At 26.6% G+C, this 27,471-nt stretch overlaps 1 protein-coding gene and 1 pseudogene across 1 annotated transcript; both read left to right on the top strand.

Moving 5' to 3' along the window:
* Nucleotides 1–3,703: 3,703 nt before the first annotated feature.
* On the top strand, nt 3,704–4,963 carry LOC145838699 (oxysterol-binding protein-related protein 9 pseudogene; annotated as a pseudogene).
* An 8,387-nt stretch (nt 4,964–13,350) lies between these two features.
* Nucleotides 13,351–26,822, top strand: LOC145846036 (choline-phosphate cytidylyltransferase A-like). The gene is made up of 10 exons (XM_082952984.1): nt 13,351–13,490; nt 17,101–17,197; nt 17,465–17,581; nt 20,483–20,634; nt 22,055–22,133; nt 23,536–23,678; nt 24,759–24,938; nt 25,517–25,611; nt 25,866–25,952; nt 26,135–26,822. Exons 1-10 carry the CDS (start codon nt 13,374–13,376, stop codon nt 26,142–26,144), a joined length of 1,077 nt encoding a protein of 358 aa, XP_082809110.1. The 5' UTR covers nt 13,351–13,373; the 3' UTR covers nt 26,145–26,822.
* Nucleotides 26,823–27,471: the final 649 nt, after the last annotated feature.

The following is a 27,471-nucleotide window of genomic DNA, read 5'->3' as shown; positions in this document are numbered from 1 at the left end:
AAGGTCTTCGACTTAATAACAAAAAAAAGTTTTTTTGTGCACCAGGTCCTACGACTAAATATTTTGAGCTTATTTTTTGTTGTTCATTTAAACTTGATATGTTTTATTAGTTACTAAAACTGTTTTAGATATCTGCCGGCCGCGAGCAATTTTTTTTTGGAATTTTGGCCAGTCAATTATAAATAGCTTCCTAATCTTGATTTAGAGCCATTTTTTTGTGTTCAGTTAACAAGTAAAAACGCAGCTTATTTATAAACAGCACATTTTACGTTTTATCAACACAAGACTACAAGGTTTTTCATTTTCAAATGTGGCAACCCATGGTCAGTAATTTGATGTTGTAAGTTATTTTCTAAATAATGTTATTGCAGTTGTTTGATTTTTGTTTAAATTTTATAGAAATTGTTGCTTGTCTTTAATGCTGGGGTCGGCAGCTTTTTATTAAGATAGTCGAGATTAACTAAAACTAAGTTGTTCACCAGCTACACTTTAAGAAAAAAGTCTTCTGCAGGCTACTGTGTTTTTAATTGAAATCTTGAAAAAAAAAATTAAGTATATACGAAAGCAAATGTGTGATTTAATTTACATAAAATAAGCAGTACAGTTTATTCCCATATAAAAAAGAACTTTTTTGTAAACTTCTATTATAAAAATGGTTAAACTTAATTGCTTTAAATTAAATATTTTTCTGCAGTCTGTGGCTCTCTTCTTTAAAAAAGTAATTTAAGAGTATATTATTTATTTAAGTTTTAATTTCTATGTTTTTGTATATCTGTATTAAAATACAAGCTTGTTAGCAATACTTAATAGTTTTTTTTCTGTCTTTATGCTTTGATACTTAATTACTACCTTAAACTCTTAGTTAATCTTAAAATTAAATTAATCTTAACTTTGCTCATAACAACTTTTTCCAGTTATAGATAATTCTTATATTATTTACAGACCACATTTTCGCAAGCTTATTAGTTTCACTCATGAATCCGTGCTTTCCGTAAAAAAGTTGATAACCTAGTCTGTAGCAAATCTCTTTTTTTTCACTATATGTTTTCCCAAAGAAAGAACATTTTGTACAAGTTTAGATTTGAAATCTAACTTTTAAAGTTTTTTGGTTCCTATAGTTTGAAAACTTTCAAGGATATCGCTTCTTGAAGCTTGCTTAAAAAACTCTAATTTAAACATTTTTTGCTAACAAAAAAAGTTTGTTCTATTATTGAAATATTTCCTTTTTTTTCATATTTTAGATATTTTGAAGCACTTTATAAAGTAGCTACACCACAATTAAACTTTCTGACCTTTCAAATTCTAAGTTATTGTGAATTATCTATTTAATTTTATTTATTTTTTATTACTATCATACTTTAACTAGTAAGACTTTAAAACTTTTATTTTTCGATTTTAAGTAGTTTTTTATTTAAATATGGCCTCAAAAGTTTTTTTGTTAAGTTTTTTTACTTTTATAGTTATTATTGTCACGTTACCATTAAGTATAACCAATAATACCAAAAATATTGCAGTTCAAAAGTATTTTAAAAATCCCTTAACTAATGTGTATTTACAAATAGATTATTACTGGAAAAAACTTCCAATTAAAGTATCGATAAACTAAGATCACTTTCGGGTGGTTATTTCTTACTTCTATGTTTTAAAGTGGATAAGCTATTATAATTAGGTTAATTCAGGGTTGCCAAAAAAAAACCTGAAATCCTGGAATTTGACAATTGAAGCTAGAAAAACCTGGAATTTGAGAAATTTTGAAAAAAACCTGGATTTTTGAACAAAAATTACTAAAAAACCTGGAATTTTAAGCAACTTTAAAATGTAAAGTAGTTAAGTTTTAATTTGACAGAAAAAATTTATTTTATATATAACGTTTTTTTTTCATCTTCAATTTTTTATTTTTAAACACGATTAAAGAATCTTTAAGATATTTTTTCAATGTTGTTACACTATTTAACACTGTTTTTTTACCTTAAACTAAATTTTAAACTAAAATAGACCATATAAAATGTGTAATTTTAAAAACTTAAAAGAAAATTTCAAGACCTGGAGAAAATTTGCCAAAACATTTTGCAACCTTGTAAATTATATCAGGGGTTTATAAAACATAAAGTCAAGTTTTTTAAACTGTTGTATCTAAATGATTGTATTAATCGCTTTCAGAACTATACTATTTGTTTTTACAAGTGTATGAAACAAAACACTGTGTAATAGTTTTTCATAAAAAAAAATTTAAAAGTACTTTTTGAAAATTCAATTTTGTTTTAACAAAGTTAATTTTAGTATTTGAATTAGCCATGGAATCAATTCTTGGCGCAATAAATTTTTAAAACCAAGTCAAGTGGGCGATTAGAATTAAGTTTGAAACTACTTGTCTACAGCTTTTGAAATTTGAAAGCAGTTTTTAAACTGTGTATTAGTATTGTAAGATAAACAAATTTAAGTTATAACCATGTTTATAGAAAATATAGTGTTGGTATAAACAGTTTAAAATGTATTTTTGTTAAGTTAAACATAGCGTTAATAAGTTAATCATTCTTTTTTAACTCTTAATTTTATTGTTAATAACGTTAAATATTTATTACAAACCTAACATTGTTTAGTTAAACATCAAATAAGTCTTTTTTTTCTACTTAAAATTTACCAAGTACAGCAATTTCATTCCTATATGTTTATAAAAATTGAATTTGGTTTTGTTTATATTCTTCTAAAAACAATTCAATCTTTGATTCTCTATAACTAGAACGAAAAAGTTAGACAAAGTCAACCAGACTGTAAACTATATTTTAAGCTGTATTTTTTATTAACAACTTAACTTTATCTTAGTTTTATGTATTTGGTAATCTATTTTGTTTTCAAGTACAAAAGTAGTTATTTTGTTTCTATTTTGGACTCACTGACTTCGATTTGATCTTTAAGCAACTACAAACGAAATAAAACACTGTATATGTTGGTAGTTGAAATAAAAAATTACCAGAAAGAGTAATAAAGTCTAAAAGAGCTTCATAACGAGTATTAAATGCAAAAACTTTTAATTCTTTATGAAACCCAATTCAAGGTTCATAATTTAACTTTAAGAAACATGTTATATACCATGTGTTATGCATATGTAAATAGTTGTTTTTATTTAAACAAATATTATAGTTTATACTTATCAGTTAGTATAAACAATTAAAGTTTCTGTTACAAAAACTATTTTTTAATCAATATAACTAATATTTAAAATTAACACTTACCGTTGTGTAGAAATACATACTAAACAGATTAAAAAAGTGTTAATGTATAAACTCAGCATTGCTATTACAACATTAGATTATGCTTTATTGTTGTAAACTAAGTTTTGGTCAAAGACCTTATCAGTAGTTACAATTGAATCAGTTGTATTTGAATAAAATTTTATTGCAACTACTGACAAGGTCTTTGACCGAAACTTAGTTTGCTATTTAAAGTTTTGAAAGAATAAACTATATACTAATTCTCCTTCAGTAGAAGAAATCTCTATATATTGTTTTCAAAAATTCTTTCAACATATAATAAAACTGTTGTGTGAGCTATGCACAATTAAATCATTTTAAAATAAGCATATTCGATATTAAGTAGAAATTGTTCTTAAATGATGTCATAGTTCAATGTACTTGAAGTTTTTTACCACAATAATTATACAAAACTTGATAACAGTTATATCTTAGTTCTAGCAAAATATAATATGAATCTATTTAAAAAGGACACAAAAATTAAAAATGCAATAAAGCAATCGAAGGAAATAGTCCAAATAAAAGATGTTCCAACAGACCCAACTAACCCAGAGCTTATGCTTGAAAAAGTTATACAAGCTGCATCAGAAAATCAAAATAATTCTAAGCAGAAAAGTGTTATAGGCCATCTTCTTTCACAAGTTAAAATTGGTATGGATTTAACAAAAATAACTTTACCTGCACATGTTTTAGAAAATCGTTCTTTGCTGGAGTTCTATGCAGACATCTTTTCATTTCCTGAGCTTTTTTTAGATATAGCAAAACAAGAAGACCCTGAACAACGAATGATAGCTTGTTTGCGTTTTTATGTAAGTACATTTTCCGCTGCCAGAAAAAACAACAGTTGTAAAAAACCTTACAATCCTATTCTTGGAGAGTATTTCAGATGTTTTTACAACACAGGCGCTGAAAAATCAAGCTCAAAGTTGAACCTTGATGAAGACGACTCAAACAAAGACCCTTTGCACTGGGTAAGTGATGACAACACCTTAAAATTTATAGCAGAGCAAGTTTCACATCATCCTCCAGTTTCAGCTTGTTACGCTGTTAACCACGATCACAACATTGTCTATGAAGGCCACGCTTGGACCAAGTCCAAATTCAACGGCTTGTCTGTTAGCATAGACATGGTCGGACCAGGAGTAATCAGGCTGTCGGATAAGAAAGAAGACTACGAGTTCACTTACCCCAGTGTCGCAGTGAGGTCGATACTGACCTACCCTTGGGTCGAAATGATAGGCGAGACGTCCATACTTTGCGCCAAGACCAACTTGAAAGCCAAGATAAAGTTTCACCCGAAGCCTTTTTACAAGGGAAGTTTGAACAGGATAACAGCGGAAGTAACTAACGAAACCACCAAGCAAGTCGTGTGCGCGTTGGAAGGTAACTGGGACGGAACCGTGTTCGTCAAGTACCCGCATAAAAACCAGAAAGAGATCTTCTTCAAAAAGTCCTCAATGCAAAGTACTCTGAAAAGAGTCCGCAGACTGCCCAAACAAAGCAAAGTCGAGTCTCGCCGGCTCTGGTACGAAGTCACGGAGAGCTTGTCGGACTCAAGGCTGGAGGAAGCTTCCAGGTTTAAAGGAAAGCTGGAAGTCAAGCAGAGGGAAGATGCCAAGGAGAGGAAGTTGAAGCAGGTGCAGTACAAACCGACGTACTTCAAAAAGAACGAGAAGTCCAACTGGGTGTATGTTTATCGAGAAAAGGAATAAACTGGTGTGGTGATGTAGCAAATTTTTTGTCCCTAGAAAAACTTAGTATGGGTTGTAAACTGCAGCTCAAAACTTTTATTATTTGCTATTTTTCTTTTTTTAAATGTGATTGATTTTATTTTGCTTTTGTAGATACCAGTATTAAATTTCTTCTGAGTCTTAACTAATTGAGAAAGTACTTTAAGCTTTTTAATAAAATTTAATTTTCTTATTATATAAAAGTTCTTAAATTTTTTCTTTTTTTTAAATTTGTCTTGTCTCTAAATAATATTATAAAAACTTCTGTTTTTAAAGTTTTAGATGCAATTCAATAATGTTTTTTAAAAGTAAGACAATTAAATGATTTATGAACTTATTTTTTAAACATGTTCTTCAATTGAAAAGTTTTAAGTGTTTAATATAATTTCTTACTGATTTAATAATGTTTTAATAAAACTTCTAGAAATAAAAAAGTTTCAATTACTTAATATTGTTTATCGTAGTATGAACTTATATCATTAGGGCTAACGGGAAAATTACAAATTGAAACAGAATTAGCTAAGTAAGACTAATTTTAATAAAGTTATCAAGTTATTTTGTTAAACTATTTAATTCTATTATAATAACTGTTTGCTTTTTTCAATACTGTTTTAACTAGCAATAACAAAATTGAGAGTTTTTTTAAGCAGGAATTTCAGCTTATAAAAAATTAGGTGTTATACAACTTTAGTTAAGTTTTGCTTTACACAGTTTTAGTAAAAGTCTTAGCTAAGTCGTATAAACCTTGTATTCTAACTTTTTTTTTACAAAAGAACTTTTTCACTTTATAGTCAACAACAGTATGTAAGATAAGGATAATAAGCTTTAAAATTAAATTCGGTGGAGTAAAATAACAAAGTTTTATATTTTGTATGTTACATATCTTCTACAAACTAAAAGAACCGTACAGCAGATTAATATTTTATTTTGCTTGAAGAAGTCACAATTTTTTGCCACCGAAACCGGTCGTGAATAACATATTTAATTTGCACGACTCTATTTACAAACTGTAAGAGAAATAATCTAGGTAGACTCGTAGACTGTGTAAGCAGGGTTCGGTCTTCCCTATAAATTCCTGTAAATTTGCAATATTCTGAAAAATTTTTTATGTAAATTACGTTTTTTGCTTGGTGATTGAAATTTAAAAGCCAAAATAACAACCTAGTGAAAAAAACATTAAAAAATTTATTTCTCTTTTATAAATCAGAATCTTTTCAGTCTCAGCACAAAATGTGACTCTATTGTGCCACATAGCGGAATTTTTTTCATTATACATATATATGTATATATATATCAATATATATATATATATATGTATATATATAAATATATATATTTATATTATATTTTTATATATGTATATATATATTAAATACAATATATCTAAAGTTTGCTTTTTCAATTAAAATTAGGGCTCAAAAACACCTTCGAACTTTCGTTAATTTTCTATCAAGGTTTATAAACGGTTAATGACATATTTTACTTTATGTAGCTTAAAAGTATGTTCGTAACGTTCAAAATTCTTTTTTTTATGACGATTTCCCTGTAAATATGCTAAACTTTATGGATTTCCCTATATTTTTTTTGAAATTTTAGTAGAAACCCTGGGTAAGGATTTGGTTAACTTGATTTAACTTTTAGTTTAGTTATTTAATAAACAGCTGATAAATTGTAAACACAAACACATATCTTTTAGTATATTTCAAAAAAACAGCCTATTTCGGACCAAAGAATTTGAACACATTTATTAGCAAAGATTTAAGTCTTTTCATAATAGTATAAAACTGTTAAATGTACTATCGGAGTCGGTCTGCAGTGTTTGAAATTAGTTGTTCAAAGATAGGGTAGGTATAATAAAAACAGGGGCGGCTCTAGAGTCGCTCCTGGAGTCTCTGAAAAAAAAACCGAAAACGTTTTTAAATAAAAAACTTAAACTTAGTTAATAAGTTTGCTTGTTTTTACTTACTTATTTTCAAATGTTAAATTTATAAACAGTTAGGTAAGATAGCTCTATCTACTTTTAAGTTGTTTTACCATTTTAATGTCATAACATGTTTGAAGCTAAGAAAAACATTTCTGAAAAAAGAAACCCTGCGCTAGTTTACATAAAATTTCTATCTGAAAGTTCTAGGGTAGGTAAGCAACTTAAAATAATGCACTATTTTTCAACTAAAAACTTTGAAAATTCACATTTCTGTTTTACTGATATTTAATTGCATATATTTACTTGTAGATTTCAAATTTATGTGTAGCAAACTTTTATTTATTTTCGAAGTATATGGCTAGAAAAAAGTCATCGGACTAGTGAAAATCGATTACAAAACAGAAATTGAAGTTATAACAAAGGAAACCAAGAACAAATTTAAAATATTTATTCTTGATTTGATATTCTGTTCTGGAGTAGAATTCTTTATCTGAAAACATCAGCCGAGGCATGCAACATGTTCTCAAAGAATCGCCTAAAACTTGCAGCTGACAGAATATTATTAAAAAACAAACAAAAGAACAAAAAAAGCAACTGTGTGCGACTATGAGCTAATACTCAAAAAAAATTTAGATCATATTGATACAGATTAAATTTATGAATTTTTCCATTATCTGGTTATTTTGATTTGTGCGGATACAAATCCGCTACTTTAAGTTATCTTTCTTAAACCATTTATTTTGTCTCTTTTTTATGGGGTTTGATTCTTTTACAGTGTTTCAAGTAAAAACTATGAATTACTGACGATGCATTGTAAACGTTTTTAAGCAATATCTGAGAAAGTAATTGTACCAAAAAAGGTGACCAAATAAGGCTTCCAAAGTTTATTAGCGCCATAGAAAATACAGTTGAAATATTTATGCTATATTGGATACAAAATAGCTGACTGAGTTTGTTCGTTTTATCTTCACATAAAAACCTGCTTAATTTTACCTCAAAAAATTTAAAGATTACTAGAAGTAGAAGTATTCAGAGTAGTTAAAACATTGTACATTTTTATCTAATTTTTTTTTTAAACGAGACCAAGAAACATAATCAATTTTAGAAGCTTACATAATTTATTAATGTATACTTTATTTTTTATTACTAACAACAAAATAAAAGAACAAAAGTTTATAATACTAAAGTATTGATAATAAAATTTTGTGAAGAAAACTTTATTATTAATTTAATTTAGTATAGTAAACTTTATCACTTTTTAACAGTGAGAATTGTTTTACTAACTATGCTTTTTATTTAGTAAGCAAAAATAACATAGAGTAAGATGATTAGTAAAAGTTGTCTGGTTTCTTTTCATCCAGTTAAAAGTATTTAATAAAAGTTGCTATTATTTTGAAAAGGTTTAAAGTTTTAGATATTAAAATTAAGTTCTTTAGAGTTCAATGCTCATTAAACTATTTCAGATATTTTCTTAATATATTAAGTAAGTTATAACAAAAGCTGACTTTCAAATAAAAATTATTTGTTTTATTCTAATTGGAATTTTGCTGGAATTTATGAGCTGTATTAGATATAATTGAATTAAGCTGATTAAACTATAATTGTTGAGTTATTAAAGTTTGTAAAGTAAGCAACCGTAAACTGTTTGTCTTCTGAAAATTAAAAGTTTATACGTTTAACTTTAGGAACTAAAGTGTAAAATAGTGTAAAGTTTGTCATAGCTAGATTTACAAAGTTGCTTCATTTAAGCAACTCAGCTTTAAAATAAAGTTAGGAGAAAAATTAGAATGATATAAAAAATAACAACAAATAGTTTTTGCATTTTTATTAAAGGTTAGTATGAAGTTTTACAGTACATACTTGTCAATGTCTATAGGTACTACTAGTGTTTAAATAGTAGTACAGATACAGACAATTTACAATTTATCATAAAGTATAATAGTGTTAAAAGTTCGATAAAAGACACATAACGAAAATACAGTATGGCTAAGTTAAGAAGCTAATAAAGTTAAGTAAACAAGACTTTTTAAGCAAAACTATTAATTAGAAACTTGAGATAATTAAAGGATATTAAAACAAAGTATATACAAATTTCAATTGTACAACGTTTAAACTAAGTAGACAAACTATAACTTACATTTACTAACTTCTTAGCCATACTGTATTTAAGTTAAACACTAAATTAAGCTCATCATAAACTATCTATTTTAAAGGAGCGGGTCAGAATGACACAGCGACAAAATGACACGGTCATCAAATAGACACGGTGCGTCACTTTGGCACAGCGACAAAATGACACGGTGCGTCAGTTTGGCACAGAGGGTCACTTTGGTACGGCGACAAAATGACACGGTGCGTCACTTTGGCACAGCGACAAAATGACACGGTGGGTCACTCTGGCACGGTGCGTCACTTCGACACGGTGCGTCACTTTGGCACAGCGACAAAATGACACGATGCGTCACTTTGGCACAGCGACAAAATGACACGGTGCGTCACTTTGGCACGGAGGGTCACTTTGGCACGGCGACAAAACGACACGGTGCGTCACTTTGGCACAACGACAAAATGACACGGTGCGTTTTTTGGCACGGAGGGTCACTTTGGCACAGCGACAAAACGACACGGTGCGTCACTTTGGCACAGCGACAAAATGACTCGGTGCGTCACTTTAGCACGGAGGGTCACTTTGGCGCAGCGACAAAATGACACGGAGGGTCACTTTAGCACAGCGACAAAATGACACGGTGGTTAATAAGGGAGGGAACGATTTGTTGTGAAACTTAAATCTTCATTGGTATGGTCAAGGATCTTATTTTTCTAGGAAACTTTTCGGTTTCCTCTCTTCTAACCGGTTTTGTAGAATCAGCAACAATCACATTGATTAACTTTAAAAACAAAGACCGCAGGAATTTTTGATTGTGACTTCATAAAATAAAGTGAAACACGTAATTTTTATACCTTCTATTGTCCATCGTCGTACTTATAAACAACATACTCATTTTTAAGCAGTAGCAAGGTGTTAGGTGTGCTTAAAAGCTTAATAAACGACAAATAGTTGTTTGTATCAAACAACGTTCACAAAGATGCAAAAGCAGCAACTTTTTTAACAAAATACGACTGCCAAAATTAAAAGGAATTTATTTTTGATTTCTTTCGAGTGGAAAAACTTAAACACAGTTTAGTAATAGAACTTGAAACGACTAATAAAAATTAGAAAATGACTTGCCAGTTTACGACTAGAAAGATAAAAACTCATATAAACATATTTTTTAAACTTCAGCAACATTCTGATTTAAAAAATACAATCTTCATTTTAGATCAATCACTCAGCAAAACAATAAACTAGTTGATGTAAATACAGAGGAAAATTTGTTTTATAAACTAAAACTCAGACGTTATCGAAGGCAACTTTTCTGCTGTTGTAATTCTAAATTCTAATTCGGTTCTTATTTTACGTTTTTATGCTTAAAAAATTAATACTTGCGCTCTTTTGGCGACTTAATAGGTTGCAATTTTGAACTAAAATACTGAGTTCCCTGACGACCTACGTTAGTAGCAACATCTTCAAAAAATCATTGTGCACTTCACTTAAAAGATCGAAATTTTGCGCCTCTATGCAACTTATGTTAGTTGCAACATATATCGTGCACTTAGAAGTAGAAATATAATGCTTATTCGCAAATAAAATTGTGCACCTAAGCACTAAAAATGCAAAGATAAGTATAAGTACAAATAACCGCAAATAAATTAGTTTTTTTAGCAAAACGTTCCCTACATCAAGCATCTCTTTAAACAAAACTCAATAAACCACTAATACACACTTGTAATACAATTGTAGACTTGCTTTAACAAAATACAATTTTTCTTACTATTATAATAGTAAAACTTCGCAAAATAAAACATTATCCCAATTGATATTGTCAAGATTTTAAACTCGTTCAAATATTGATTAGTAATTATCTAAATTATTTTCTCGCTGCGTTTTTTAATGGATTAGGCGTCTGATTCCTAGTAGAATATTCCTATTAGAATATTAAAGCTCAGGCAACTCGTGGTCTCCAATGTCTCAATACAGATATTGGAGACCACGGGTTGCCCATCATAATTAGGTAAATAGAACATCGCTTTCACTAATTACTGCCGATTGCCCCATACTTTCAAAATGTTGTCTATTTTATATCAAAAGTAACTAAATTTTTGTTTTTTACTTTTTCATCAGAAAGAAATTAATTCCTAATTAATAAACATTATTGTTTTAAAATTTTTGAAAAAAGTTTTTAGAAATCTTAGAAAATGTTTTTATTTTTACAAAAAACTCCTTTTTTTATTCGCAAGATTGAAAATAGAAAATTAAATATTATTTTCATAACAGAGTTAAGACAAAACCGAGTTTTTAAAAACTTTGTAATAAAACTCAAGAATATAAAGTAGCAGAAATGTTTTACAAGCAAATTAAAATCTGCTTTTACTGTATTATTATGAAATTTATTTACTGACTTTGTATTTAATATAAATGCAATTAAATCCTTATATGCAATAAAATACTATTATATCTGTCATACTCTAAGTTTAATTTTTTATATTTTAGACTAAAAAATTTTGTAAAAATAAAAATGACTTATAGTATTAACTTTAATAGAATGGCTGCAGCTTTAATTAGAAGGCTGCAGCAGCAATGTTGTATGTATAATCTCTAGTAGTTAATTTTTTTTAAAGTGATAAATATATAAATGCGCATGAATGGTTACATCAGAGCTTAATTTTCTCTTAACTATTCATAATACTATTTTTAACTTTTTCATAAATTTAGGATCCAGGACAGTTTATTTTAATTATTTGCTTTTAGACAAGTTTATTATACATTTTCAATACAGAGTTTTAAGTAAACATCCTAACTTATTAACTTTTGTTGAATATAAATATATATCTCATATTTAAATATTAATGGCTAGTTACTACAAAAGCAGCTTAACTCTGTATTTTTAAAAACTAGAGTTAAAACACGCATGACTTATTCTTACTACGAAATAACTCTGTATTAAATTAAATCAAAGTTATTTTTTATAACAATTCCTGATAATAATTAATTAAACAATTAACAAAAAATACTAAATTTTATTCATTACATAAATATGAAAAGTCGTGAAACGTAAAAAAAAAAACTTAAGAATGTTTTTGTTTTTATACTATGAATTAAATTTTAAAGCAATGTATCATATATAGTTTCAAATGTATCAAGCTACTATAGTTTGGAAAAAATATAATAAATCTTTTGTTTAACTAATTACTATCAAAGTTTTACAATTAAAAGTTATATTACTGAAGAAGTTTAGTTTTGCTTATAAGTTTGTTAATCCATGCTATAGTGACGCTCCGTGTCATTTAGTCGCTGTGTCAAATAGACGTATCGTGTCATTTTGTCGCTGTGCCAAAGTGACGCACCGTGTCATTATGTCGCTGTGTCAAAGTGACCATCCGTGCCTAAGTGACGCATCGTGTCATTTTGTCGCTGTGCCAAAGTGACGCACAGTGTCATTTTGTCGCTGTGCCATTCTGACGCACCATGTCATTTAGTCTCCGTGCCAAAGTGGCGCACCGTGCCAAGGTGACGCACCGTGTCATTTTGTCGCCGTGCCAAAGTGACCCTCTGTGCCAAAGTGACGCACCGTGCCAGAGTGACGCACCGTGCCAAAGTGACGCACCGTGTCATTTTGTCGCTGTGCCAAAGTGACGCACCGTGTCGAAGTGACGCACCGTGTCGAAGTGACGCACCGTGCCAAAGTGACGCACCGTGTCGTTTTGTCGCTGTGTCATTCTGACACCCACCCGTATATTGACAATTTTCTTTCTAAAACCTATTAAAATTGCAAGAAAGTGTTTTCCGTTTGTAATTAAGTTGTGCAAATAAAATATTTCTTTCTTTTACAAAAAAAAAAAATTAAAATCAAAACCTGTTAGTTGTGGTAACTTAAAAAAAAATTAAAATAGATGTGCTTCTTTTCTAAAAATTTTAATTTATAATTTAGTAAATATAAAAGATTTATTAACGTAGGATTAAAGAAAAAATAGTAATACGATTTGTAAATAAACAAAAGTAAATCTATTTAAAAGTATATGTTTTCAAATTAATAAAGTTACTCTACATTTTAAGGGCACTTAAAGAAAAAGATTACATAACAAAGACTTTTTGTTTTCGATTAGGTGGAGTAAAAGAGTCAAAGAATAAAGCAAAAACATGTTTATATAACAAAAATATACTTCTCTGTTAAACGCAGTTAGAAAATTGTATTGCTAAAAATTTTCAGCAAAGTTACTTACTTAACCAATAAAATGTTGTAATCTCTTAAAAGTAAATCATGTTGATAAAAAAATTGGACCATTTTATCACCAAAACAAAAACTATGTATACTGTTTTATTTAGTTAATAAACATATTGTAAATAGACAACTAAAAATATAATTAAACATGTCTGAGTTTTCAGGATCTTTGTGTAAAAGAATTAAGATGGATGTTACCACCAAAAAACAAGATGCTATTATGGAAAAGGTCAACAAAATGACAGCTGGGAAAGAAGTACAAGCTGTAAGTTTCATTTTTCTTTATTGTAATACAGGTATTTAATACTTAAAACTTTAAATTATTTAACTGTATTAGTATAACAAAATCAATAAAGTTATATATAGACATTTGAGCTATTAATATGCCAGCTATTAACGGTTCTTAAATTGTTAACAAAGAAAAGAGTTTAATAAAGCAAGTTGCTGAATATTTCACTTTGATTATAATATACATTACTGATAATTGAAAAAAAAAAAATATATACAATACTGATATTTATAATTATAATTTAAATAACCTGGTGATGATTTTTCAACTATAATGTTTATTGACCACAACAATCAAAGTAACACTTTTTTCTGTAAAGTTGTCATACAAAATAAAAATTTATGTTCATTTTTAAAAAAAGACAATGAAATACTACCATAATTATTTTAAAAATTTAACAACAGTGAATTTTAGTTAAAATGAAAACATATAAGCAAAATTTTAAGTGTTACAATAGCAGTTTTGTATTTGATACAATGTTAAGGTCCAACATTTGTTTATAAAAATTAACATTAAGAAAGCTACATAGTATGCTATAAATTAGTTACAAAAAAAAAAAAACTTTTGAGATATAGTAAGTTTTTTTTAAAAAATCCAATACAAATTTATTGAGGAAGAAATTCAGAAAATTTTGAAATGTTTAATAAAATCTATCTTTTCCTTTATTTATTAAACAATTTAACTTGTATTTCAGGAAATGTTGCATTAATAATAGGTAAAATCCAATTGTTGTGATATAAAATAACAAAATTGAAAAATAAATAAAAATTTAAGAATTATAAAAATGTATTCCACAATTATACCAAGTTCAAAAAATTCTACAATTGGATTAAGTAGCATGATACCTAGCATGATACCTAGCATGATGTTGCACCAATATTGAGCTGAAATTATATAGTTAAACTTATATTATTATTTATAGTTATGTCTTTTTAACCATTATTTTAGGCTCAAAATCATATTTTTACTCTATGTTTAAATGTAATAAGAACAACAGAATTGCCACTTTACCTGGAAACCTGGAATTTGACAATTTAGGCTAAAATAACCTAGAAAAATCTGGAATTTGAGAAAAAAAAAAACCTGAAATTTTGAGTAAAAAATATGGAAAAACCTGGAATTTTTAATAATTTTAACATTTTCAGTTGTAAAGTTTTGATTTGACACAAAAGATCTATCATATAATTAAGATCATCAAAATTTTTTTTATTAAAAAGCACATTTAAAATAATTTTACAGTATCTTTTCAATATTTTTATACTATTTAACACAGTTTCTTAAATAGAAATTAACTTAAAACTAAAACTAGACCCAAAAATGTGTACTTTTTAAAACCTGAAAGAAATTTGGAAAACCTGGAAAAAAATTTGAAAAAATGAGTGACAACCCTGGAAGAAGCTTAATACATAAAACTTAAAGCGATATAGTTGCGCTGGTTACATGACAATTTAAATTTAGACAACTCAAATTTAAATTGTAAAAAAAATGCTAATAAGTATTTAAACTTTATTATTTTATGATAACTAGTTTTAGTTCTGTTTATATATTTAAAAAGCTTGTTTAAAACAAAGTATATTTTTATAATAAAGATATTAGGCTAAAAATATTGGTTATTGTTTTAAATTAAAATTTAAAGTTGATTATGGTTTAAAAAGACACCAAATATAAATATGAATATAAGGCTAAGTATGTATTTCAGCTCAATATTGGTGTGACATCTTGCTAGGTAGTTACCTAGAATTGTTTATAACCAAGTTGAGATTAAACTAAGAATAAATGAATGGTTGAATGAAACTGTAGGAGAATATAGATTTTTAATGAAATAGTCCATAAGGAACCTATTGAACTTACTAACTTTGTACCCTTATAACTCAAAAACAGTTTGAATTTTACAAAATGATATAAAGCAACACATAGCTGAGTTAAAGGTCTTCAAAATAAGTTCAAAATGTTAAAAAAACTGCTCTACCGCCCTATTATAAATTTTTGTTTGCAAGAATATCATCAGTTTACTAGTAGAAATCAAAATGAGATGTGGAAACAGATTAAAATCTAAATAGTTTAAAGTTTTAAGAAACGTATAATGTTGAAAATGGGCAGGAATCTGCTTTAACAGTTTTTTTTGGCTAATGACTTTCATTCTGATACTTGAAATTTATATTACTTATGTGATATTTAAAATTTAATGTTCTTTAAATAAATTTTCTATTTTAGTTAAAAGGATCATTTATTGTTTTTTTTTTGTACATTTTTTGGCATGATGGTTTTTATTCTGATAATCAATTTTTTATACTTTTATTATCTTATATCTACTACTTTATGTTCTAAAAATAAAAGTTATTTTATTTAAAATGATAGTTTATACTGAATTATGTAAAAGCAAACAAGATTGTTTTAGTTATAAAAACTCTAAAAACTTTATAACAATATTATGTTTAAGTTTTTCTGTAGTATTTTAATTAATTTTACTCAGTTTTTTCTACAGAAAAAACTGTTATTTTATCTACTTAAAGTATTTCATAAGTCATGCAAATTTAAATGCTACAACTTTTTGTTATTTTTTAATTCATAATACTTAAAATTCTTTTTTTTTTGTCAATTAATGTCTTGTAAAAACTGTACAAAAATACTTGTCATACTTTTTACAACTTTTTTTTAGTGTAGTATGATGATTATTTAAATATAAGATAAGTTGTATGATAACTCTTTTTTTTTTAATACAATTTTTCAACAAAAAGTACATACGTTTTTAAATATTGCTTACATAGACTACAAAAAGTAATGTATCTAGAAAAATAATTTTTTGTAAATATATTTTTAGCCTTTTTATTTTATGTGCTCTAACGTTTAAAAATTTCAGGTTAGGTTTTTCTTAAAACTTTTAGAGTTATTAAACCCTCTATACCCCTAATTGGCTTCTTTACCCATTAGTTTATGATAGAGAAAAATTTAACATATTCAGAAAAACAAAATTGTTTTTCAATAATTCTTTACTGTATTCTAGAGAAATGGTAAATAAATAGCCATATGTGTATGTTAGTCAGGTATTGATTATGAAGTAAAACTATGTATTGTTTTTAAAAAGTTTTTAACTTGAATAAAAGCAAAAATTGGCCTAATTTAAACTTACCTAAATATTGAAATACTCTGAGCAAAAATACTTTTCAATACTAGAAAGTCAGTTTTACCTATCAATGCTTCTTGATTTATATTTAAGTCACCAAAAAGGTCAAAGTCTGATTGCCATTTTACTGTATTATATAGAAATATATTGTTTGTATATTTATACTTATTACAACTTAGTAATAGTATGTTTTCTCACATATTTAAAAACTCACAGAGTTTTTGAATTTTTTTTTACTGTAATGATATAGGTTATTTTTGACACAGCAAAGTATAGTTTTGTTTAAATATCAATTTCTTTAAAAAGTAAAAACTTAAAAGTTTATAACAAACTATGAAATAACTAAAAAATAAAATGTATTGTCTAGTTGGATTAGGCTTAAAACACATATATTTAAACATACTTATTATTTTAATATTATTTTGTATAGTGTTAATCTTAGTATCCCAACATTTTATTCAGGCATTGTATGCTCCAGCATTTCTTTGTTCAGACAATGACGAGAGAAATGAATCTTCAGATTATGTTAGACTTACTAAAGAAGAAGCAATGAAACCAGGTTGAAATTTATAAACAATTAAATTACATTTGTTTTAACAAACTAAAACGTTAAGTGAGCTTTGTAAGATAAGGTTAAGTATTAATTTAAAATCAGTGTATCTTTGTTATCAATCAAGTATTCATTAGTTTGTTAGAAATACACACTTGTAATTATTACTAATTTATAAGCCAAAACTTAAAAAAAAGAAGAAAATTAGAATACTGTGAGATAAGTTTAATAAAATATTTTTTTTATTGTTATACTAAAGTTATTGTTATTCATTAGGTAGTAGACCAGCAAGAGTTTATGCTGATGGAATTTATGATATGTTCCATTCTGGACATGCTAGAGCTCTTATGCAAGCTAAAAACATCTTTCCAAACACTCATCTTATTGTTGGAGGTAACTGTTTGAAATTGTTTTAAAATTTATTGAATAATAAGTTTTAGTTTAGTTTTAATAAACATTCTTTATAGTTTGTATTGATTCAAATATTTTACGTATAATCTTTTAAGTGTCTAAATATTTTTCTAAATAAATATTTTAGTTTTTAGGGAATTTATGTTGTCTACTGGGTTTAAAAAATTGATTGTAATAAAAGGTTGCTTGCAAGAAAAATACATTAAAAAAAAAACTTTAAAAATGACTCTTTCTGCATTTTAGTTACCTTCTTTTATTATATTTTCAAATCAAAGCCCAAATTATTAAATAAGAGTCTAGTAGTTAAGTTGTCCTGGATAAGAAATTAAAATAATCTGTAAAAATGAGTTGAACAATTTTATAAACTAAAAATAATTAAAAGAAATTAGTTGATACTAACAATTTTTTTTACTTAATTATTAATCTGGAACAAGCTTAGTCATATATGTTTTTAATTAATTTTACAAGATACTTGAGTTTTACAATTTCTAATGACAAGATTGATTAATTCTTAAATTCAATAAGTTTTAAGTAACATAAAACTGTTGAAAATAAATTGAAAATAGACCTTGATTTTTACAAGTTGATCTTATTTTATACAGTTTTATCTGAGCTATCAGACATTTTTAACTGCTTGAAAAAATTCAAAGTATTTTCTGAGATATGAGCAATCAAAGTCGGTGACCTCAATAGGTTCCTAATGGAAGGCGCAAACTAAAAATGCGAAAAAAGAGCATTTCACTAAAAATCTATCTCCTTCTTCATTTTTTAAGCAATCTTCTTCAAATTTTCACAGAAAGTGTTGAATGCAGGAATTTTTTTATTTTTGAAAAATAATTTTTTTATAAAAAAATCCACCTATTTTTTTTAATCTAAAATTTTTATTTTCAAATATTTTCAAAATTCCAACATTGAAAGTCTTCTAAATCATAAAATGAACGTTTCCTGAAAGTTTGAGGTCTCTAGCTCAAAAAATGAAGGAGAAGATAGGATTTTAGTGATTTTTTAAATTTTGAGAAGATTGACGTTGAAAAATTTGCGGTCCATACGTTTGTTTCAGAAACTTTTTATAAAAATTACAATATCTCAAAAGTAAAAATAGATTTTTTAGTTCTATATAAACTGGCTTGTAGTTTGTATTTTAAGATTTCATATAAGATACAATGTTAATTTAGTAAAAAAAAATGTCGGACCCCCCCCTATGCCCTTAAAGTATTAACTTTTGCAATAATTCAATAAAATTACTTCGATTTCCGACCAGCCTTAAAAGAAATCTAGACTGAAGTAGTTTAATAAAACAAAATAAAAGTTTTAATATATGCTAAAGTTCGAAAACTAAAAGTTTTATATTTATAAAGCATAACTAATAAAACTAACTTTAAACACTACAATGCAACTATGAAAAATAAAAAACACCTAGTTCTTTCACAGTACAAGGTGTTTTACATACTAGATTCCAAATAATTTATATACAAATATTAATTAATAAATATATAAATATCTCAAATGCAAGATAGAATTATGAAAAACCATTTAAAAAGTATTACTAATTACTTTAGTCAATCATAAATTTTCCTTATTGACTTCACTAAATTTTCGGAACTTGATTTCAAGTTTCAAACTTCTATTTGTTTTTAATATATTTTAGTTGTACTATGATCCTCAGGATACTCGCCTTAACAAATAAATGTTGTTTATCTATATTATTTTATTAATTTAAAGATTTAGTTATCATATTTTTTAGTGCTAATAAATTTAAAATAAGTTTCTAAAGTGTAGAGGTTTAAGTTCCAAATACCAATATTTACATTTGGTCACTCTTTCATGAAATATATTTTAGTTAATTTTTAAATACTTTTTCAAGTTTAAAAAATGGTTCATACCTAATTAAGCATCATTTTAAAATGGGAACGGGTCTAAATTGCACGAGGTTACTAAATTGCAAGAAGACGATTTTGCACCAAGGGTCATTTTTGCACGAGAGTAAAAAAATACATAAAAAAAAACATTAAAAAAATAAAATAAAAGATAATTTAATAACAAAAGGAATAAAAATAAAGTTACTGACCGAGGGTAAGGGTTAGGGGTAACAGTGATAGTAGAAATAAAGATAAAAAAAATAACTAATAAGATTATTATAAAAGAATGATAATAAAAAAAAAACTACTGACTTATTATGGGTAACAGTGATAGTTAAAAAAAACTAAATTAAACAAAAAATCAAAATTAATAAAATAAAGTATATATAAAATTAACACGTGCAAAATTGTCTGCTCGTTTAAAAGTGACTCTTCGTGCAAAAGTATCTTGGTGCAATTTTGAGCATTTGTGCAATTTTGTCCCCTTGTGCAATTTTGTACGCTCGTGAAAATTTGACAGCTACCCTTTAAAAATATACTAAAACTACTATTTATTTTTAATTCAACGTTATCGTGTTTTTTTTTTTGTTTTAATTATTTTAAGTTGTTGAAGACTATTTCCTGAATCTTTTTTTTTTGTATTACTATTAGCAACCTCTGCAAAAGTATTGAAAAAATAAAACATTTAGGCCAAACAAGCTGCAATATTTAAATGTCAAAAACATTTAAAAAACTCGAAATATCTAAAAGTGTATCTTTAAAGCTCATTAAAAGTTGTATATAAACACAAAAAGAAACTTTTGTCACAATCTTATGCTATTAACTTAGAGCTCTTATACTAGAAAGAATCCTTACGAAATAGTAGACCTGGCACAATAATTTTAATTCAATCATAATTGACTTTTTGAAACTGCTAAATGATTTTTTATCAACATTTCTAATTTTGTAAAACTACGTTTAAACCTACAAGACCAAACCCGATTCACTCAAACTTAATTCTCACGCAACTTTTCGAAATAACCAGTTTGCAACGACAAGCTTACCCACTCGCTGAAGGGAAGGACAGTGATGAGTGAGAGTGAAAGGTACGAGGCGTTGCGTCACTGCAGGTACGTCGATGAGGTCATCACCGATGCGCCATGGACCCTCGAACCTGAGTTTCTCGAAAAACACAGGGTTGGTTTGATGGTGTTGAAAATTTTAACAATTGAGTTTGTTTTAAGGTTCTTTTCGTTAAAACACTAACTATTTTGTTACTTTAAATTTCAAAACATAAACAACATTGATTAGTGCAGTTTACTATTTTATTAATATTTGTTAATGTCGGAATTTTTCCCACTAAAACCTAGTAATAAACAAAACAGTTAATTTGCACTTGTATTATTATTTACTTATACATCAAAATCGAACAACATTAATCAGTTACTCAAAAAATTCTATCTAAATATAATGTATAATGTATTTATGTAATGTTACATTTATAAAAAAAAAATTAAACATTGTTAAAAACCTGAGGGCTAAACGAGTTACTTTCAGTTTTTTATTATGTAAAAATTTTCTCTTAATTTTTTTAATATATTTGTTTTTATTATGCATTAAAAAAGAGAAAGTCTATATTTTATTTCTAGAGTTAGTAATAATAAAGTACTGATTATAATTATAAAATTTGTTTTCAAAATAATGTCTGCATATTTTATTCTATTTAATTTTAGGGGCGCGATAAGATTTACAATTAATTTAAATTTTTGATATGGAAAATATAATATACACTATTATAAAATCTAAAATACCTGCACTTTTAAAAGTTAAAAAATAAATACAAATGTTACTAAAAACAATTTTCAACAACTGTAAAGCTAATAGTATTTAATATTTTTAAACTTGTTGTAAAAGATACAATTGGAATTTCAATTTAAAAAAATATTTTCGCCAAATAGATATTAAAAAACAAGCATTTGTAACCAAAAATTTATTTAACTGTTTTTCCCATTTTTATGATAAATATATTATCAATTTGTGAAGATAATTAGATACAAGTTGATGCAATCGGTAATTGAAAGAATTTTATTTTCTGGAAAATTTATTTTATATAAAGTTTTATCTTTTACGTATAAAATAAAAAAAACAGTTATGTTTTTGTTAATTTAAATAAAAAACTAAGTTTTATGAGTAATTAAATTGATAATGTTTATTTATAGATAAGTTTATACAATTTCTATCTATTATAACCATGAAACTTTTAGACGTAATAGACCATAAATAGTCTCATGATTAACTAATAAATATACAACTTTAAAGACTTTTCTAAATTCAGCCAAATTTTTATGAATAATTGTCAAGAGCGGAACTTCAAATATTTCGTGCAACAATAATCAGTCTATTTTCCTAAAAAACAACCTAGCTCAATGTTATTTTGTAACTTTTTTTTGAATTTGATAATTAAATGCACATAAGTCAGTTTTCTTTTAAAATTTTCTATAAAAGCCTGGCTTTAAAAGTATCATTTTTACTCTTTTGTAGCATTTAGTCTGAAAAGCTTACTAAAACTACTTACTTACTTGAAAGTATATTCTAATAATGTTGTATTATTTAACAGATAGATTTTGTTGCTCACGATGATCTGCCTTATGCTTCAAACGATGCTGAAGATGTTTACAAACACATTAAAGAAGCTGGTTTGTTTTCAATTGTTTGTTTGATCTACTGCTTAAAGTGAAAATAGTTAGTTCTGTTTCACCTCTACTTATTCGATTTTATTTTTCAATGAATTGTATTATAAATAGGTAATTCGTTTTTGATTTATTGCCTGGAGTGATAGTTATTACAACCACCTGATCTTATTTTATATCTCAATAGATCATTTTAGTTTTAAATCTAAGCTACTACTTCACATGCTGTAACCTTAATAATAACTGAAAATAGTAAATTTGAAGTCCCTTCAACTTATCGAGTGCGTTATCTTCATTGTACGTTGTTTTATAATACAAAAAAACTTGCGAAACTTGTTTACTGAGATAATGCGAAAATTATACATTCGAAATATAATTAAAAGGAGAAATTATTTGCCATACGCTCTAAAGTCCAAACTATTTTTTGCAATACGATACAAGAAAACACACTGACCTCTGAAAACATCTAGTTTGTTTTGCTGTGCATTTTTTCTATTTATAAAGTCGATGTTAATTAGTACAGGATTAAAATAATTTATTAACCTTTAAAAATGTTTTGAATACTTTAAATTAGTGAAAAATGCTTATTATTATTTACACGTGAATACTTTTCTTGGTTGTAGATATTTTCAAAGTGATGTACTGAACTCAATTTAGCATTTTCGGTCACAACTTTATCAATTATTCTAACATTAGTAGAGAATATAGTTATAAGTTTCGTGTTGTGTTATATTTGCTGGTTAATCTGGTACGTTAATTGATTCACTTAATGTTTTTGTATTTTTCAAAGTTATAACTTTTTGTTAAAATTTAAAGTACCTATAAGCTTGTATATGATATAAATACTAGTCATAATGAGCATGTAAAGAATAAAGGTGTTTATTTAAACTACACAGTTTTAAATTATTTCCTTCTACAGGAACTACTATTTCGCTGTAAACAAGTTACTTACATTTGTTTAACAATAGTTCTTTTGAGAATCGTTAATTGATCATAACGATAATATTAAATACGTGTTTATAAAAGTTATAAAATTAAGTGTATCATGATAACCTTGAGATAAAACTTTAATATTTAACATAAAGTTTTTTTATTTCAACGCTATATATTTCGCATTTAGATATAAATGAAAAAAAAAGACAATAGTATTTTTAGTTGTTAAAGTTTTTCTGTGATTAACGTTTGTTAAAATATGAATTTTTGAAAATGTTTATTTAATATCTAAAAAAAATATATTTTTTAATATACTTTTTTTATTTAAAAAAGTTCTAGCTGTAAAAACAACAATACAAAATATACATAGTAAACCAGCAATAGCTGCTTACTACTACAGATTAATGTATATTAAACTAGAACTTTTAAAATTTATCTTATTTAAGTTCAAAATAAAAACTTGTTTTTTTTTCAGGTATGTTCTGTGCTACTCAGAGAACCGAGGGAATTTCAACAAGTGACGTCATCACTCGCATAGTGAAGGATTATGACGTGTACATCAGGAGAAATCTCGCTCGGGGTTATTCTGCGAAAGACCTCAACATCAGCTTCTACAGAGTTGGTAGCAATTTTTCATTAAAAAAAGTATATTATTAATTTTTTTTTTCTAAAATTTTTTCTGGTGAAATTGTTGTTTAAAAATTTTTCATTGATAAAACATATCGTTAAGTGCTCACAAAAAAGTTTTAACGTACTTTTTAAATTAATATTTACTTGTTTTCAAAAATCATAGGTATTACTAAATTATTAATTCTGTGTCTGTCACATTTGAGTTATATTTTTGTAAAGAAAACAATCGTCAGACTACTCATTAAAAATTCACACTTGCATTTCATCCGCATTCACACTTCAGTTTGTTTTTGTGCTACGAGCAAATAATTAAAGTTTGCAAATATTTGTTTGCTTATACTTTGAGTTTTAAATAACCTTGTGGTTTGATATAATGTGATATTAGATTACAAGCTCGCAAGTTTATTTGAGAAAGTGTTATAAAAACATTCCTATTGTTTTTAATCTTTGAGATCAAAGTTTGATTATTTTAGTAGAATAAATAGTTGAAATCGCTATGGTTTTATTATTTTACTATTACTTTATTTCAGCAGAATTATCTTATAGATAATATTTTTTAAGGTGTATTAATGATTATATTCTTTCATGTATATAAATTTTTTATTTAAACTTAAAAGCCCTAGTCTAAGCTATTTGTCTTAAAATCATTTAAAGGATTGTTTACCAAATGTACAACTGTGTTCAGTATTTTGCAACGAAATTAGTTATTTTAACTTTTAATAACAGTGTATAGTGTTAATAGTAAAAGGTAACTTTCATATTTGAAGACGTGTTTAGGTTTTTATATAGAAACAATGTTCTGTCTATAAAGTGAAACATGTTTAAATAGTCTTGTATGCTGTTTACAGTTTTAAAAGTTCGGGAGCCACTTGCTTAAAAGTTTCCAAAAATATTTTATTCAAATTATACACAGCCTATGCGATTCGCCCACCTAGCATTGAAACATTATCAAACAATGCAACTCAGATTTCGCCATTCCTTTTTATATTCCACCAATTGTAACATAAACAAGCAAAATAATATCAACAGCAATAATATAAATATTGTAACAAAGAAATCACGTCGCAGGAGAAGAAGATAGTGGTGCAGAACAAGGTGGACCAGGTGAAGGACCGGATCGAGAAGATGTCGGAGGGGGTGAGGGATCTGGTGGGAAAGCTGGAGGACAGGAGCCACGAGATGCTGGAAAACTGGAGGCACAAGAGCGAGGAGTTCGTGAGGAACTTCATCAACATGTACGGCACTATGGTGAGATTTTTTGTTTTTGATAAGTTCAAAACTATTGAAGTTGTATGAAAATATCAAGAATGTAACTAAACTAAACAAGATTGATTGCTATTTTACATTTTCAAACTGAAAACTACAACAAATTAATTAAGACCACTTTTAATTTGAAAGAGCTGTCGTAAAGTTTTGTAATCATTATTCGAAGTTGGTCGATTTTTTTCTTTTTCAAACTATAAGTACTGTTATATGGTGAGAAGTTTTAAGTTGATTTTATTTGGTGCTAGCTTTATAAAAAAAAATTATCAATCTAATTAATCAGTTAATCACTTAAATCACATGCAACTTTATGGTAATATTTTACATAAACAAAGTATGTTCGAGCTTTGTTTAGTAAGAAGTGTAATAACGTTTTTGTGACAAATAAAAATTGTGTTTTGTTACATCATCACAAAAACGTTTTAGTTGAAGTAAAGTTGTTTTTCATTAAAACTTTTACTTGGTTTTTGTGACAAAACTGTTTTCTTATGTTAGTTAAACTGTTTTATAAATTGTTTATTATGAAATCAAAGTATGTTTATAAATTTTTAACAAATATTCAGGGGCAATACACTGAACAATTCATGGAAGCAATTTCTCCCACAAGATTGAGCCCACCTTCGAGCCCTGAGCCCACTCCAGAAAACGAAATTATCAGGTAAAAAATAACTAAAATAAGTATTATTAATAAATCATAACTGATTCCAAGATTTTATATAAATTTGTTTAAAATACTTAAAAGAATTATCAGAGTTATGTAATTTGTATTACATTAATATACTAATACTTAACGTTGCTTACATTGTTTATAAACATTTTTATTTTTATAAAAACAAATATATGTGAACTTCGAATTTTAATCATAATACTGCAACCACTGTGCATTCACTAGTCATTATTACGTCACAATAGGCCGCAGTCGCCCAGCTTTGTGGTGAAGGAGGCTGCCAGGCAGATGATGGAAAATGGAGATGCAGACAGCGATATGGAAGAAGAAATGTAAGTAAATAAAAAAATTATGTATATTTATTTTATGTTTATTAAGTGTTATAGATATATCTCCGTTGTCTACTATATTTTGTATTTTAAACCTAAAACAGAATAAACTGTGTTTTATGTCAAAACTATAAACGTTATATCTATATATTGAATTTTCTAATTGATCAAACATATTTTCACAGGAAACACTGATTCATTCAAGTCGTGGAAACTGCCAAATCTGCCATTGAAAACAATAGAAGTGATTAATAATATTATTATACTAATTTGATAAAGTAAACATATTTGTCGGTTTTTATTGCAAACTATAAGTATAAGTCATAGTTCAATTACACGGTTTCCAATGTTGTTTGCGTTTGATTAGCAGGTGCTCTTTAAACTAGATAAATATTTGATTAAAATAAAACCAACTTGGACCTTAAACTCAAACACTAACCTTTTGTTATTGTTTATCATCAAAAAAGTTGCAGCTAACCGATTGTGTAGTTTTCTGCCCGAGTGTTTTTTTGGCTTTTTGTTTTTAATACGTAATTTAGATATGTTTACCTTTCATGACTAAACAGCTTGTTTATTTCTTGTATCCAAACAAAGTAGTTATGCCGATCTATTTTTTTATATAAACTGTCTTGCTTCTTTTCTATGATATGAACCTGGCGTTTCGTTGTAATTCACCCATATGAAAGCCATTCCAGTCAAGTTTTTTTGATAAATTTTTGTATTCTACTTTTATAAAAAAAATTTTTTATCGATTTAAACTTATTTTTGTTAAATCTTTTTTTATGTTCACTATACCAAACTAAACATTTTTTATTACTTCTTTAGTTTCAAGGTAGTACCAGATTTACAATCTGCAGCAATAAATTTTTTAGCTTCAAACAGTGTTTTTTTATTAATTTTTTATTGGTAAATTACGAACATAACAAATGAGAAGTTTAAGAGTGGGCGACTAAATAATAAAGTTATTATTTATTTGTCTTAAAATACTAAAGTTGCTTTCAAATTGTATACCTATATGTTATAGTTTTAATTGACTTTAACATTTTAAGTTAGATTGAATTAATACAATACTTTATTGCTCAAAATATTTTTAGCTTTAAAAAAGATTTTTTGCTACATAGATTTGAAAAAGTTATCAAAAAAAATCTTAAAAAATTCTAGTTTTAATCAAGCAATTAAATGATTTGTAAGATAAATATCTAAAATTGTTTATGTGCGTAATTAAAATTTAACTCCTTTTAGACAACACAAAATGCGATAAAAAAATAATGTGAAATATTATTATTTACTAAATTGATAAAAAATGAACATTTACACAGTTTAATTTTATCATCTTATTATAAAGCATATAGTTTAATTTTGTGAAAAATATACAGTTCATCAACCATGTTCTAAGTTTAAACGTAGAAGACTTGAAGAAATCAATAATTAAATGTTTAAGTTATAAAACGCCTAGAGATTAGATTAAGTTCTTAAACACAATTGCATAGTAGTTATGTTTAAATAATAATTGTTGTTTTCC

This window comes from Thalia democratica, chromosome 1 (genome assembly GCF_965202585.1).
Source record: "Thalia democratica chromosome 1, ktThaDemo2.hap1.1, whole genome shotgun sequence".
NCBI classification, from domain to species: domain Eukaryota; kingdom Metazoa; phylum Chordata; class Thaliacea; order Salpida; family Salpidae; genus Thalia; species Thalia democratica.
Note: the sequence above shows the minus strand (reverse complement) of the source record. Positions and strands in the feature narration are given on the sequence as shown.

Bases quoted from the DNA above. Each gene is read 5' to 3' on its own strand.
- LOC145846036 (XM_082952984.1), top strand. From the start codon at position 13,374: ATGTCTGAGTTTTCAGGATCTTTGTGTAAAAGAATTAAGATGGATGTT. The intron at 17,582-20,482 runs GTAACTGTTTGA...CGAAATAACCAG, and splicing joins CACTCATCTTATTGTTGGAG to TTTGCAACGACAAGCTTACC. The intron at 24,939-25,516 runs GTGAGATTTTTT...ACAAATATTCAG, and splicing joins TCAACATGTACGGCACTATG to GGGCAATACACTGAACAATT.